At 43.8% G+C, this 17,049-nt stretch overlaps 1 protein-coding gene across 1 annotated transcript in view; it reads left to right on the plus strand.

Annotated features, from left to right (window-relative positions):
- Sptbn1 (spectrin beta, non-erythrocytic 1) overlaps nt 1-17,049 on the plus strand; it is a 164,847-nt gene that overhangs the window by 32,376 nt on the left and 115,422 nt on the right. Inside the window, exon 2 of the mRNA XM_050123877.1 lies at nt 12,312-12,506. Coding sequence (XP_049979834.1) covers nt 12,359-12,506 — 148 coding nt within the window. The 5' untranslated portion in view covers nt 12,312-12,358. The remainder of the gene's footprint in view (nt 1-12,311; nt 12,507-17,049) is intronic.

The following is a 17,049-nucleotide window of genomic DNA, read 5'->3' on the forward strand; positions in this document are numbered from 1 at the left end:
GAAGCCCCTGCTCTCTGCACGGGCTCGGGTAGTGTTGCAGCTTGTCCTCTTGAATTTTGTCTGCCGTTTGCTCTTTCAGTTCTAGGCGATTACCTTGACTGTTGATTTGTTTTGCCTCCTTTTTTATTTATTTTTGTTTTATGTATGAATGTTCTGCATGTATACCTATCTGCCAGAAGAGGGCATCACATCCTATAATATGGTTGTGAGCCACAGTGTGGTTGCTGGGAATTGAACTCAGGACCTTTGGAAGAGCAGCCAGTCCTCTTGAACTGCTGAACCATTTCCCCCAGCCCCAGTTTCTGGCTGCTTTTTAATAAAATAGTGGAAATATTGATTTCCTGGTGTTTAGTTTGTATTCTTTAAATAAAAGTTGTGAACCCAAGTTGGCCCCTCCATTTATGTTTAATTTCTACTGGTTCATGGTTCATGAGATTGAAAAGGTTATACCTAGACCGCACAACTCCATTTGGCTTATATAACCTTAAAGAGAAAGGAAAGACTCCAATAATTATGAAAGTCTCTGAAAGCAAGAGGCTATTAAGCCATAATTGGCTTGATAGGAAGTAGACATGGGAGATAGGTAGCTGCCCATTTGCTTCTCAGTGCAGGGAGAAGAGAGAAGGGACAGTCTGCTTCTAAAATTACCTACAATTACATTAAGACATTATCCTGGCCCAGCATCTGACACCAGAAAAGTTCCACAATTAAGTCTCTGTATGATGCTCTGAAAACACAGCGTCTGCAATTACTAAGTTAAATTAACAAAGGCCACAGGTAATAGAGTGAATATGGGGGGCATTTTCCTGCCAGATGGAGAAACCGGTGCACCTGCACATGACTATGAACCCCTCTTGCTGCTTGACTTTCCCCCTTCCCTGAGCCCACATTTCTCACTGGGCACTGATAGTGCATGATAATAAAGCCCTGGCTGGCAGGCAGCACACAGTTTGGCTCACTTTCCCAGTGTTTGTGGGAGGAGAAGCAGCAGTGCAGCTGGGAGACTGGGTCCTCTCAAGTCTCCAGATGCTTCTCCCATGAAGACACCCATGGTCATTGAAATGGAATAGGTATTTTTGGCGTCTTGGTATTATAATCCTTTCTACTTTTTGTTATAGTAATTGTTCATTTCTTAGGGTTTGTTTTGTGTTTTTCTCTGGTCTGTAATCTACTAAAAGTGAAGAAATGAAAGTTTTCAGCCAGACAGTAGTGGCCTTTATTCCAGCACTCCGGGAGGCAGAGGCCTGCGGATCAAGGCCAGCCTGGTCTTCAGAGCGAGTTCCAGGACTGCCAGAGCTGAAACCCTGTCTTGAAAAACAAACAAAATGTTTGAGGCATTTTCTTTCTGTTCTTTTTTTAATGACTATGTACTTACATTTGTCAACTGAAGGCTTTTTTAAAAAAGATTTATTTATTTATTATGTATACAACATTCTGCCTCCATGTATGCCTGCAGGCCAGAAGAGGGCAACAGACCTCAGTACAGATGGTTGTGAACTACCATGTGGTTGCTGGGAATTGAACTCAGGACCTCTGGAAAAGCAGTCAGTGCTCTTAACCTCTGAGCCATCTTTCCAGCCCCTGAAGGCTTATTTTAAATAGCCACATAATTATACATGTTATCTTATTGTAAGACTCAGGTTTCCAATAGCAGAAGAAAGATCTAAGACAGGGAGTGCCTGAATTCTAAAACTGGCTAGAAGTTTCCAAAATAGGCTATGCATTCCTTGTGTTCCCAGTGTTCTGGCTTGGGCAGCTGGAGATGAACTTGCCTGATCAGTGAGGCTGTGGTATGTGTGCAGGTCGTTTCATTGGTACTTGGGGCTTACCAAGTGTTGTTTAGCAGAAGGAAGCCAGCTGCTGAGTTCCCAGGCTTTGATGGCATGCTTTAAAGACCCCAGTGGCCTCCAGACCTGAGCCAGCTCAGCTAATCCACTGTCCCACTGGTGAACGGGACGTGCTATCATGATGCAGTGACAATCCCAGGCCTTTCTCTGATGGGCAGCTAGGTGGCTTGGCTCACATGCCTGCTGGGACTGACTTGAAAATGGGATAGCTGATTTCCAGAAGGGATCGTTGGAGACTTTTCAGTAGGCCAGTAGAATGCCCTGCAAAGAATCGTGTTGAGCAGCTATAGAGAGCAGGACCCTGGCTCCCTGGTAGGAAGCAAACTCATCCACTGTCCTCACCCTGCCGGGAAATTGCCTTCTGCAAGAGATGGAGAGAATGCCTTGGGTGCTCCCTCTCTTTTTTCCCTCTCTTATAGAAACAAATATGTAATTAGTTAAGATAGTGCCTTCGATGCTTGGTGGTATTTATTCTGGGATGAGCATCTCAGAATTGCAGATCTTCTCCATGTACAAACCTTTCCCCCAACTCCCTTTTAGGTAGTGCAGGTAATTTCAACAGTGTTGGCCCTAACTGGCCATTCCTAACACCATACATATCCATTAAGGATAATTTAAATCCATCAAACACTAACCTGGTACAGATGGGGTGGGGGTACTCTGAGGTTAGAAGGGTTAGGCTTTGTAGATTGGGTGTGTCTGTTCAGTGCATTGTGCTGTGGAGGCTTTATCCGGAGCTTCCTCTCACTGCCTTCTGCCCTGCGCTCCTTGTATTGATGCTCCTTGGTGTTTTGGTCAGATTGATGGAGGTTGGTAGCTGGGTGTCCCTTGCTGGCACAGAACATTAGAATTCCTGTCCTGATTTGAGGCTGGAGACCCTAGGCGAAGAAAAGCATGGGGAAGGGCCCTGAGGAATTGAGGAAAGGGAGAACTGGGATATGCAATGGTGTTCGAGGAGACTTTTTTAAAAAATAACTTCTTGCCGGGCGGTGGTGGCGCATGCCTTTAATCCCAGCACTTGGGAGGCAGAGGAAGGCGGATCTCTGTGAGTTCGAGGCCAGCCTGGTCTACAAGAGCTAGTGCCAGGACAGGCTCCAAAGCTACAGAGAAACCCTGTCTCGAAAAACTAAAAAAAAAAAACTAAAAAATAACTTCTTTATTGACTCTTTGGGCGTTTCACATCGTGCACCCCAGTTCCATTCACCTTCCTGTTCCCCCTGTCTTCCCCTCATCCCTGCCTTGCCCCGCCACATAAGGAAGCAATTCAAAGTAAGCACTCAAGCAAACAAAATCAAAAGCAACCCCCCCCAAAACAAACAAAAAACCCACAACAAAAACAAAACAAAATCCACAACAACAGAAAATCTCTTTGCTTCTCCTTCTTTCCTGCTTCTCCAGCACCTCTCCATTTGTCCTGGTGATATTGGGGGCTTCATGTGCCATGTAGTATACCTCTTGATCCCATCAGTTTTACTGTCAAATGACTACTGCAGCGAGTCTCTGATCTGGCCAAGGCCTCTGGTTCCTGGTATTGTTCCACGGGACCAGGCCCTTCCCCAGCTCCAGCTGGTCCTAGATGGGATAGATGCTAGGGTGGATCAACCCAAGGCCCAGCTGTGGGCCTGATAGTAGCCAAGGTGATCAGTCCAGGCCTCTGGGGCCACCCCCTGCATGCATGCCCTCAGGGTTCATTCACTTTGGCCTGTGGTGAGATGTGGGGACCATCTCTCCAGCGTATAGGAGCCAGCTCTCTTGCTTAGTGTCCAGTGAGAGGCATGGCCCTCCGATTTTATCTTGCATAGTTCCTACAGCCTCCAGAGGTGACATAGGCCACAGACATCCACACAAACCCCAGCTGTAGCTGGGCCACGGACGCAGACAAGGCCCTCGTCAGCAATTTGGGCCTAGGAGACATCCTAACTCTTAGTGGAGGTACTGGACACTCAGGTGGGAATGGTTGTGGCCTTAAATTTAGGCCTCTGTGTGACCTTTGGTGGCAGTGCAGGACCCAGACTTCAGCACAGACCCCAGCCACAGAACAATAGACCACGACATGGTCCTCAACAGTGGGTGGGTCTGGATGTCACTACTGCCCCAGCAGCAGTATGACCCTGAGACACCAATGTGGCCCTCCATCTCTAGTGTCTGCATGGCTTCAATAGTTACAGGTGCATTGGACATCAGCACAGACCCTGATTGCAACTGGGCCACAGACTCAGACATGGCCAAAGGCTGTAGCTCAGCATGGTTGACATCCTAGCTCCAAGTGAAAGGCCTCGCAACTTGGATCAGGATGGCTGTAGTAGCATTATGGCCCCTGGACACCAGCGAGGTCACAGGTCACGGCCCAGACCTCAGGCTTCATGTGGCCTTTCGTGACTCCCTGGGACACAGGGTCAACATAGACCTTGGCTGTGGTAGGATCACGGACCCAGACATGGTTCTTGGCAGCAGACTAGGCCTGGTTGTCTCCATCCCAGGTGGCAGCAAAGGCCACCCTGATCAGTATGGTCCCAGCAGCAGCCTGGATCATGATCCCAAATGTGGACAAAGGAGGCAGCCCAGGCTCCTGGAATCAGCATAACAACACCGGGAGTCATGGACATCAACACAGACCATGGCTACTGTAGGACCAGGGACCCCATATTGCCCTTGGCTGCAGCCCGGCCAAACATCATAATCATGTCTTCTTTCTGCATCGTCCCATCTTGCATGAACCATACTGTTTCTTAGTTACTTCCAGTTCTCCACTACATGGTTCCTTATTGTAATAAGGTAAATATGCCCGGCACTGCAGGGCGCCAGGTGCGCCCCTGGCTGTCTTCCCACCAGTCAGGTTCCCAGCTAGCCCCCATCTGTACAGTTGAGCATCAAGCAGGGGCTTCTGTCTTCCTGCCAGCGGGGGCCTGAAAGACCCTGGGGGGCCCTGGCCAGCTATCTTCCTGCCAGCCGGAGCCTTAGCCCAGTCAGCTAGCCCCCATCTGTCTCAAGGAAACTTTTTAAAAGAGAAATTTGATTGTGTTTTTGGTATTTGTAGCTTTCTGAAAATTTGTGTTTTAGGTGATGATTAACATAGTTTTGAATGTTTGACGCAAAAACATTTGTATAGCAGTCCTTGGATTCATAGCAACCTTTGGTTTGTTTCCAGACCTGTCTTTTATTTTTATGACAACCTCCATCTCCAGATGTTAAACGCAGGGAGAATGTGGGTGTTTCTCTTTTCTGGATGTCAAAGGATTCTTTCCCTTCCCAAAATATCCCAGAAGCCCCAACCTCTATCTTCTAGCCAAGGCAGCTCAGCGCCTCCATCTTCTGGAAGCTAACGTGAAGAGTTGGTTGTTAGTGTTGTCGGGAGCCGGGCAGAACCTCAGGCGTGTACACCGTAGTGGGCAAATGCATCCATCTGTGCTCTGGAGGTGGTCCTGCTCACCCTCCTCGGTGGGGGATTGGCATATGCAGAGAAGGCTGGTCCTGGCATAGCGCCCGTTTCTAGTGAGGCAGAATGGAGGAGCTGCAGGGTAGAGGAAGAGAGGCCTTCGTTTTGGAGAATGCATTTGGGGACTGCAAACACGGTTGAGGGCACAAGTGAACTCACATTACTGAACACCTCTGTAAAGGAACTTTCACACAGTAGTGCGCAGAATTCTGTTGCATTCCACACTGAATATATTGGATTTTTTTTTTAATTCTTGAAAATTGTGATGAGGTTTAAGCAAACTGTAGAAACAGAGTTCGGTAGTGTTAAAATGTTTTGGGGGATTGTCATGTTCTCCCTTTTGAGTGTCCTAGGCCAGCTTTTATGTAACTTTTATTTGCAAGACTTCAGATGTCCAAGTCAGCTTGGGACTCACTCGTCAGGCGCAGAAAGGGAAGGTTTAGGACATGCTCAGCCATGCGAGCAGTACGAGCCACGTATGGCCTCTGAGCAAACTTCATTAAGTTAAACCTGGACGTTTGGTCAGCTGGTTGTGCCTAGAACTTAAGGCAGTTTGTAAAGCAACTTTATTTAAAATAAAAAAAAACAAGTGCTCTTATTTAAAATAAATATTATAGGCAAATGAAGTGAAATCAATATTTCTTTAGTTCTGCCTAAGAACCACCCATCCTAACTCACACAGGTGAGTTAGGTGACATAAATTTCTCATAAACATTCATTCTTTGCTAAATGAATCTGCATAAAGGACAGGCTATCCTAATATAACAGTGATTTTCGCTGGGGTCCAACATTCATATGACTTTGGCAGAAATAGAATCTTTGTGTTTCATAGTTAGATGCTGGGTGGTGACAATCTGCCACCTGTCATTCCATTGTGAGATTGTTTTATGCTATGACATGGGTATTGGTTATGTGACATTGTCCAGAACAGGTAGGACCCTGAACCTTGCAGGCCTGTGTGCGTATCAGCCATGCTTCCTGTTCATAGCAATTCCACGTATTTTCATATAATCTTTATTCCACAAGAGTGAGGTGTGCATTTCACTTGATAAATTTGCCAAGAATTTTGGCACTGGGCTGCTCCAGAGGAAAAAGCTTCCAAACAGAAAGTACAATCTGTGACTGCTCCTCCATTGTTCAGGAAAGCACAGCTTTGGCTCCCTAAGCCTCACAACAAATAAAGCTGTTATATGTCAGACTCGGCGAAATTCAGGCTTGGTGTTTCAGCATGGGTACTGTGAACCATATTCTGATGTTGCTTACAACTGTTTGGAAGCAAGTGTAAGGTTGAAAAGACTGTTACTAGTGGTTAGAAACTCTGTGGTGCTAGGCCTGTTCTGAGTCCATGAGGACTTCAAGTGCCGTTTATAAGTGGTACAAAGCAAAGGTGACCTTTACCTGCCGTGTGTATTATCATAACTGTGTATTGCTTTTAAAGAAATTTAGTTTTACGTTTAGTGATTTTTGAGTCTGATAATTGAACATTGGAGAAGCTAACCCTTCCTTGTTTTATTCACTTTCAAAATATAGCTGAGTTTTAAAACGTTAGGAGTTAAAATTATATTTAAAATTTAGATAGTTATTACATATGTAGGCAGAGAAAAAGAATAATGTACTTTGTTTAAAATGCTAATATATAAACAGTAAATGAAGATAACTCTCACTTATTATCAAGAGTTTTTAATTGAAAGGACTCAGATAATAAATACATTGTTTGGTTTCCTCTGTAAAGTGGGATCCCATTCTCCCCTTCCGCCTGTATTTTGTAGAGCTGTGGTTCTGGTTATGCTGTTTTTTTCTTTTTAAATTTTATTTTTACTAATTTGAGTCTATATGTAATGTCTGTGGAAACCAGAAGAGGGAGCCAGAGTCCCTAAGAGCTGGAGTTTCAGACAACTGTGAGTTGCTGGTGTGAGTTGCTGGAAACTGAGCACAGGTTCCCTCTAAGAGCAGCAGCTGCCTTTGACGCTGAATGATTTTTCCAGTCCTAAGAAGTCTATGATGACAAGATCTGGCTGATAGAATGTTTTAATGTAAAAGTCACTAAGCCTCTGTGTTTCTCACCACTGACTTTTGCTTGTTCGTTTTTCGAGACAGAGTTTCGCTGTGTAGCCCCAGATGTCCTGGAACTCACTCCGTAGACTAGGTTGGCCTTGAACTCAGAGATCTGACTGCCTCTGCCTTTTGAGTGCTGAGATTAAAGGTGTGTGCCACCACCATAGCACGGCAATTTTACCTTTCTTTGTTACCCCAACAAGGGCTGACAAAAACAGTATAGACCAGAAAAGGTCACTGGGAAGAACAGAATGAGAAAAATAAGGAAAGCAGGATGGCCCATATGAAGTAAACCTTCAAATGTTTTTAGTTGTGTTGGGTTTAGACTTATCGGCAGTGTGTTCGAGGTTAGATTGCACTCTTCCGGCTCTAGACACAGCAGTGGTAAAGGTATTGTGACAGAAATATTACGGTCTTGTGACTTGGTCCAGGTGTTTAACTACGGAAGGTTTAAAATAATGGGATGGAAAAATAATATTAGGCAAATGCTGCTATCATTTAAAACAGAATCATATATTAGTAAAACTGCTTTATAATGTTGAGTCCACTAAGAAGATAAAGTGATTATGATGGGGTTGGGCATGGTGGTGCATGCCTTTAACTCCAGCACTCTGAGGCTCGTGGTAGGGGTTTGATAAACCACTGATAAATGGACTATAAAGGATAAAGGTGATTATCATGAGTTTCCTTTTACTAACAAGGTGTAAGAAAAGAATGTCACTGCTGTTTCTTCTCAGAGTTTCTTCTCATGAGTTTTGGATGTAATCTCTGTAGCACTTGTGAGCTTTAAAATGTATTGTTCGTGAGGGGTATACATGAGAAGAGTGCTTGAACCTCTGTGCATGCTGACAGGAAGCTGACCATGCTTCAGGCTGACTCCTCAAGTCACAAAGAACCAGGACAGTCTTCACACCTAGGATGGTATTGACGGATGGTCTTAGGAGTTGGTTCTCTCCTCCCACCATGTGGGAACCTGGAGGTTGATCAGCAGTAGGGGCTTTATCCTATTGAGCCATCTTTCTGGTCCTTGTCATAGTTTTGTTGTTTGTTTCTTAAGAGTATGATGGCTTCCTAAAATAATTGTATGCTTGTGAGTTTGGAAATCATTTTGAACTGTTTGTCTCCACGTTTGTGTACAAAGGATTCCCGGCACAGAAAAGGGAAGTTGTTCCTCTCAAGAACTTAGACCTAGATATCTGAATACCAAAGACATTTTTCTTCACCCGTATTCCCCATCTTTCCAAAGATATCATTATCAACCAATGAGTTTGTACTATGGAGCCTTGTGTCCTCTAAAAACATGAACCTAAATAGCAATTGGTGACCTGGCTTTACAGGTCACTGGTCACTTGAGTGTTCCTCTGTGTTGGCTCTTTTACACCCTGCAGAATGCCTCAGCAGACAAACAGTAGCAGACAGGGTATAGCTGTCCTGATTTTGGTGACCAAATAGTTGAGAAGGCTGATGGCAAACTCCTATAGGTCTAGTACTGAAAAATCTCATACATACACTTTGGTATCTTTAAAGTCTCGAGAAAACTTATTTTGATATTTAATGTTTTAAAGAATAGAGTATTAACCATCCAGTGAATACTTTTACACGTCTTCTGTGAGTGAAATGGGCAGATTTGAAGTGCGTGTAGGGTTTGTAAATTCTGTAAAAGCAATTGTTAACATCTGATCTTCCTTCTGGAAGTGGGTTGGCTGGTGTGGGTCATCCTGTTCATTTTACTTGAATTTATTTGCACTTTTAATTAAAATTTGCCAACAAATAAGTGTGTGCATATGTGTATTGCCAGTGAAAATTCCATGTATTCTTCTTTATTTTCTTCTATAAGATCTTACTAGATTTTTTTTAAAAAAATACTGTCTGCTCGGTTTTTTGCTTGTTTTGTTTTATTTTTACATAGTGAAGAATTAGAAGGTAGACACTTTAAACTGTCTGTCTAAAATACAGTCACAAAGAACTTGGGCATTCCACATGTCACTCTTAGGACAGTGTTGACTTTAGTCCTTGCAGGGTTATTGCAGGAGCTCATACAATGGCAGAAGGGTCAGACAGATTCTCGGACCCTCTATATATTACCCTACCCTCTTGAGCTCTTCCTAAAGGCAGAGTTCCAAGACAGCCAAATGTCCAACGTTTCTCTTCCTGCTAATCTTGACTCAGCCATTTAAGAAGCACAAATTTAATCTGCCCTAGGAACACATGACTGATAGCACCCTGGGAAGATCCAACCCGTTGTAGATAGCTTCCAAAGATACCTCGTGTGTGGTGTGAATGTGCTCATAGCTCACACAGCCTCTGGCTGAAGAGGTTTGTAGCATGGTCTGTTGGTCAGTAGATGGCACCAAATCCAAAACTTATCTGGTGAGGGAGTTGTACTACTTGGGTTTCTCTTTGAGTTGAATTAAATGAATTTTGAATGATTATGCTCTGAAGGATTAATAGTAGTATAAAGTTCCTCTTTACTAGAAATAGACTGTTCCAAGGCAGATTTTATTAAAAAAAAAAAAAACCTTGATGTTACATTAACCATCTCCAAGGTCAAATTGTGTGACTGTATTGACTGGTCCTCCCTCCTTCCTTGCCTCTCTCCCTATGTTAGAGTTGTTTAACTATAAGGTCACTCAATCAATAGAATTTAGCTTGCTATTTTGTGTTTGGTTGAAATTCTGTAAATATATTGTTAATATAACTTAAAAATAGTATGCGAGCATGTTTCTCGTGTTGGGCTTCGCTGTATCTGCTGGGAACTCCACTCGCATTAAGGGGTTTTCTGTTTCTGCAGTGAAGGTTGACTGTGAGAGCAGGTGTTGTGGGTTGTCGGGTGGACTTGGTGCTTTTTCCTGAAGAGCTTGCAGGATTTGCTGCCATTCACTGGTGGCTCATGAGAAAACAGTAAAAGAGGAAGCGTGGTTTGCTTGGGCCGCCATTGGTCCCATTCCAGCCACGGTTAGTTGAGCATGGAGACCCAGTTGTATCTGAGGTATGTGATTGTCTGTTGGAACTGGAGAAAACCACGCTGGAAGCGCATTAGGAGAACGGTTTCTTGTCAGCATGTGCGTGCTTTGTTTCCTTTGGATGGTGCATATTTGAGGGACCAGTCCTGTGTCGCTGGGTGGATCTTGTTTTATTAGCACACTCTAGTGTGAGAGGTCTGCCGACTGGTCCTTGTGCACATCCTTGGTACACACCGAGGAAAACATGGGCCAAGTGTGAGGAGAAAGGAAGAGAGAAAACAGCTAACATCCCTTGTGATATCTTGTCTACCACCAAGACAGGAGTTATCTCCATCCCCACCTCCTTAGATTTGCTGTCAACTTACTTGGATAGTTTTTTTTTTTTTTTTATGTCTGACTGAGCCTGAGTCCCTGTAGTGAAGCTAAACATATATAGGAACTTAACCATACCAATAGGAATCAAGCTCAGAGCCTTACTAATGCCATAGGCCTAGCCAGATTTTTCACTGGGTCCTGTTAGCCATCCCCCACAACACACACACCACAACCACATTCAGGTCTACCATCTGTATAGTGCCAAACCACTTCCATTTTGGAGTAGTCTCCAACCAGCTCTGCTTCTGTTTTTGCCTCCTAGAACCTGTTTTCCATATGGCACAAGAATACTTCTTTAGAAGCACACATCTAGCAGGGACAGATGCTAGCTCAGAGTTCATCATACTAGACTCTCGGCTGTCTCTGGCCTTTCCCTCTCTACACCAGGCTCTAGTTATACTGAGGATGCATGCCGCGGTGTTTCCTCTGTCTGGAGTGCCGCTCTTCTAACCTGTCTCAGGACTAAAAGGTTTTTATTGCTCACAGTCTAAAACAGTCCCTCATTTCCTTAAACTCCTTGGCTTTTCTTGTGCGTTTTTGTCGACCTCCGTCTATGAGGACATAAGCTTCACTTACGCCATTTATTGTTCTCCCTGGAATCTAGAGCAATGCTGGGCATGTAGCAAATCCTCAGTATATTTGGGTTCAGTAAGTGAGTTTTGAATGGAGAAGCCGTATTTAAAGCTTAAGTATATTTCTCCTAATCCTTCAAGCATATTGTGATAAAGTGAAGACATCAGTGGGCCAGAATTTATTTCATAGTTATTTCTTAAAATCCATCATGACCCCACAGGGTACCAAAAGAGTGGGGATTAGTATTGGTATTGGTAATAGAATTTATAATAACAATGGCATAAATAATTACAGTATTTATTGAGTATTTACTATGCTTGGATACTATCCTTGATGCTGCTATATGCTTACATCGTAATCTTAGGCGTTAATTTTGACATGTAAATGAGATGTATAGAAGGAATGATTTGTTATTTTCTTACATAACATTTTATGAATGAGAGACTAGCAGATAATAGTTTCCAGTGATAGACAATAAAACTAGATGAATTCTTTCAGATACCCAAGTAGGTGTTGATATAGCCCTGGCAGAGCTTTAAACCTGCACTTCAAACTTTCTAGAAAAGGAAGAACCAGGAGAAATGGCTCAGAGGTTAAGAGCACTGGCTGCTCTTCCAGAGGTTCTGAGTTCAATTCCCAGCAACCACATGGTGGCTCACAACCACCTATAATGAGATTTGGTGTCCTCTTCTGGTCTGCAGGCATACATGCAGGCAGAATACTGTATATGTAATAAATAAATAAATCTTAAAATAAAGTAAAATTAAAAAAAAAAAGAAAAGCAAAGGAAGAACCATTAGTTTGGCACCCAGCATTTCATTTAGTCTTGTCAACAGCCTGTGAACTCTCTGCCCACCTCACGTTTGGGGGAAAACCATAAAGTGGGTTGGCCCAGGTCATGCATTTGATAGGAAGCAAAGCCAAAGTTCAAGCCCAGCCCTGGCTCTAGAAGGCATCTCTGGACAGGCAGGAACAGCTTCACTTTCTGTTCACTGTGATCCTACCAGGTCTGTGGAGACGGTACGCTTTGTGTATAAATGAATCTTCCTTTCTTCCTCACAGAACTCTAAGAAGGAACTGATGTGGAAGAGCGCCTGAGACAGTTCAAGATGACGACCACAGTGGCCACAGACTATGACAACATTGAGATCCAGCAGCAGTACAGCGATGTCAACAACCGCTGGGATGTGGATGACTGGGACAACGAAAACAGCTCCGCACGGCTCTTCGAGCGGTCCCGTATCAAGGCTCTGGCAGGTGAGTCTCATACCTGTCGCCAGATGCTGGGTAGTCCCCTGAAAATCGACCGTCTCTGCTTCAAGGCTGTCTTGTTTGAAGTTGATCTCAGCTTACTTTAAGGTATTCTGTGAGAGCTAGCTGGCCCTTTTATAAGACAATTACATTTGGAGAGCTACCAACCTTATTGGCCAAAATAATTTAGAATACAATAATGTTTATAGCAATTTAGGAAGGACTGCTGAGAGCTTGTAAGGATTTTTTATTTCTGATACATCTTTCATTTCAAAATATTGAAGCACACTGTTCTTTATTTTAAAGAATCCAAATAAGCTGTGTAATGAATGCTGGTGGCATTTGTACCTGCAAAGGACTTTAGATCCGCAGAGCGGCAGTGTCCTCTAGGAAGGGCGTGTCTGGTGCTGTCAGCGAGGAGGTCTGCCCCTGACCCACTCACTTAGTGTGACTCCTTCCCATGTGATTGCTTTTTCCCTTGCTGCTGCTGACTGCGTCAACGGTTCAGGGGTCCTCGTCAGGAAAAGGTGCCATCACTTTGAAAACCGAGCAGTTTCAAACACACACGAAACGAGAATCAAACTAGAGTATATACTTTTGAGACTCAGAGGAAGCTGTTTCCAAGTGAGAAAGCAGATTAGTGATTTTCCCCGTGGTGTCATTAATTACAGTAGATTCAAAGTCATGGTAGGAGCAGGTACATTTGCTATTGATTGCAAAAATAGTTCATCTTTCTGTCGTCTCTATAGTAGAATCTGATTATAAAGCAAGAAGAAGGGAGTCTGACTCATGTGGCCAAAGTGACAGAGAAATTGTTGGTCACAGAGTAGGCCAAGTCCAGCTTTAGATAAGCCTTCCTGCGGGCTTACGTGATCTGAGCAGGCCTGGCTTCTTTCTTCTTTATTTTTTAGCTATGTTGGTTATGCAGGCTGTCTTCACAAGTGAGCTCCCTCTCTACAGTGGATACGAGGTGGTTGTCCCAAGTCCTAGAAGGCCTGTAGCAAAGACCACATCTGCCTCACTCTGGTCCTGGGATCATGATTGGCGCTGGAGAATAGGATGCTCTCCGTATTTCACTAAACCAGCTGCTCCCTAGAGGGAGAGTTCTGTCTGTCCCGCCTGAGCAGCAAGGCTAGAGATTTGGGAGAAGAGGACAATAAATGGTGGAGCTGTGCCTAACCAGATTCCTCGGGAATGTTATTCAACTGCTTTAGGATGAGTTGTGTCTGAGCAGTGGTGATTTGAAGATTTTGTGTGTGTGTGTGTGTGTGTGTGTGTGTGTGTGTGTGTGTGTGTGTGTGTGAGAGCACGCGCTGGGGGTGGGATGACAAGGAATGGTGGAGGAGCATGTATATAGTGTATGCATGTGGGTATGGGCATACCTGTGGCAGCTGGAGGCTGGCATCAAGTGTCCTCTGTTGCTCTTCACCTTATTCTTTGAATCAGGGCCTCTTGCTGAACCTGTAATCCTTCTGCCTCTGCCTCCACAGCCGCCTGTGTATGTGGGTGCTGGGATAGGAATTCAATCCTCATGCTTACATACAAGCGCTCTACTCAGGAGCCATCTTCCCGGTCCCTAAAGCGCTTTCTTGCTCTTGCCTGGATGAATGAATGATCATCCAGTCACTCCCTCAATTCAGTGCTTTGTGTTCTAGCTCATTCATTAACATGAAGCTTCACAGCAGCCATTCACAACTGTGGATCGTGACCTCTCTGGGGGCTGAAGGACCCTTCCACAGGGGCAGCTGAAGACCATTGGAAACACAGAGATTTACATTATGATTTATAACAGTAGCAAAATTACAGTTGTGAAATAGCAACAAAAAATAAAATTAAGGTTCCATGATATGAGGAACTGAATTAAAGGATCACAACATGAGGAGGACTGAGAACCACTGCCTTCATAGAAGTCATGACGGTGGTCTATGCTGCTGGATCCGTTGGTGCTTACTTCTTTTTCATGAATCTTCATTTCAGACTTAAGACCCTTCTGCTCCAGTAGGTAGTTTGTTACCACTGACCATGAGCTTCATGCTTGGGTTCCAAGCCATCCTACGTTGTCTTATTTTAAAGACATTTTACTTTAAAAATGTACAGCAGTTTCTTGGGGTTTTCTCTTTTTTTTTTCTTCACATATATGTGATGTGCATGTGTGTGCGCATGTGTGTGTGCTTGTTTTGGATGCATGCAGGTACATGTGCATGTACATGTTTGCACAAGCATGTTGAAATCCAAAGTTGATGTCTGTTATTTTCCTTAGTCCTGCTCTGCTTTATTTCTTGAGGGTCTTCCTAAGTCCAGGCTTCACTAATTCCAGCTAGTTTAAGTTGCCAGCTCGCTCCCCGGATCCCATCTCTGCCTCCGGAGTACTGGTCATATGGAAGACCTTCATATTGCTTGGCTTACCATGTGGATCCCGAATGTAGTCTTCACACCTGGACAGCAAGTCCTTTATCCACTGAGCCACCTCCCCAGCCCTTGTCTGCTTTTCCCTGTGTGACATCTTTCTATACATTCAGACTCAAGAGGCCTACTGTTGTTAGCGTTGGTCCTTGTCATAACCTTCTAAGGATATCGATTCTGGTCCCAGAATAATTGGTTACAGTAATAACAGCAAGGGCTCAATATTCTGCTTACTCTGCTCCAGGAACTGCTTGCTGTAAACGCAGTGCACATATTAATAGTTAATGGAAGCCAGGCAGGGTAGCTTGTGTTTGTACTAGCCTTTGGGATGTTGAGGCCAACCTGAGCTACAGTGAGACCTTGTCTCAACCACAGTGTAAAAAGAAAAGAAAAGAAGAGAAAAGAGAAGAGAAAAGAAAAGAAGAGAAGCTAGTGCTAGTCCCATGACAGTTGCATGAGGGAGGCTGCTGTCGTCTGAACTGTAGAAGTGGGACTGCAGACACAGCGTAAATGCTCTCCCAAGTGCACTGTTGACAGAGCAGCACAGTGAGCCCTGGCAGGATAGAAAACAATAACTTTAGCTTCTTCCTCACAGAAGCAGGGAGGAAAAGCAACCTCTCCACTCTTGAGCCTGTGCTGGCCTCAGGTCCTCGGTTACCCTGCATCAGCCTCTCGAGGTTCTGGGGTCACTGATGTAAGCTCCCGTGTCCAGCAAGGCTTAGAGACGCTAAGTAAGGAAGTAATTAGACTTAATATTGATTGTTGCCGTATACTCAGCATGTTTCAGGATGGAAATTATTAATGCTTTTTCCCGTTTTACTAAGTCTTTGAAATACACACCCTCATTTTACATATGAGAGGCAGACTAGTAAGAACCAACCTAGGTCAAAACGTGGTGGCTAGTGCTTTCCTCTCGCACTCGCTGCTGCTGTTGAGAGTTCACAGGGAAGGGGAGGACATTCTTCAGTCCTGCTGCTTTGCAAGCAGTTCATGGCATGCTGGTCCAGCCTTCAGGCATAGACTGTGAAGTGAGTTTGTGTCTTGTGTAAGTATTTCCCGCATCCCATGGTGCCATGCCCACATTCCTCAACTCTGACCAGTGGGAGCCTCAGTGTAGTGGAACACGCGATGACTCACAGAAAACTTCAGTCTTCTAAGAAATGTCAGGGGCTGGTGATGTCATTCAGTGGGAGAATTCTTGCCTAGCATATGCAAGGTCCCGTGTTCAGTCCCCAGTACTACAAGAAAAAGCAACTAAAAAAAAAATCTTAAATGATTTCTTTTTTTAAACCTCTATATGTGATTGTGGCTTATGTTTTGTAGAATCCACACAGATAAGAGGAAGGAAGAGAGGAGCATTTTTACATGTATAACATACTTAGTTTGAGAATATGGATAAAAGTAATTAGAATTAATAATTTTATCAAGTCTTATAAACAGTCTAGAAAAAATTTGAAATAGTATATACTGACATAGTCACTGTTTATATCTGAGGGAATTTTCCATATTTGGAGTTTTTCCTGAAATAAAACCCAGATTATTTTGTAATTAGAAAAAAATCATCTTAGACATCTTATGTAGCAGTTAGACATTTTGGTACTTTTTTCCCTAAAAAAATGATCAAAGAATAAAGCATGTATGGATGTACATTTTAACAATGTGTAATATTTGACATAGGATAATAGTCAACATTAAAGTGTCCGTTGCACTAACATTTTTTGATCAATTGTGGACATGGTGAAAGAAGTTGACTGGTTTCCAGTGCACACTCAAAATCAGTTTATTTTACTGTGTGTACAATTTCCCTGCGAAGGGCTGAAGTGATAGACAGGCATACTCTTTCTAATTCAATGCAGTTCCTGCAGCAGCTCTTCCCCCAGCACACTGGCTGGGTTTGCAACAGGATCTCACCGCTAGCCTTGAGCTGAGCTTTCAGTCCCCGGCCCGGTCCTCCCCCCCCCACTTCTGAGTATGGATGTAATGGGCAAAGTTTTGACTGAATCAGCATCTCCTGTGAGACCGTTCCATTGAATTTTCTAGAAAAAGAATGATGCCATTGTAGATGTTAGGTAGTTTTTCCAGTTATATTTAGTTTATGATACGAATTCTATTATGATAGCTTGATTATTAAACTATAGATTTGTCA

Source organism: Alexandromys fortis, unplaced genomic scaffold, assembly GCF_014885135.2.
Source record: "Alexandromys fortis isolate MF-2015 unplaced genomic scaffold, M_Fortis_MF-2015_v1.1 scaffold_210, whole genome shotgun sequence".
Taxonomy (NCBI): Eukaryota; Metazoa; Chordata; class Mammalia; order Rodentia; family Cricetidae; genus Alexandromys; species Alexandromys fortis.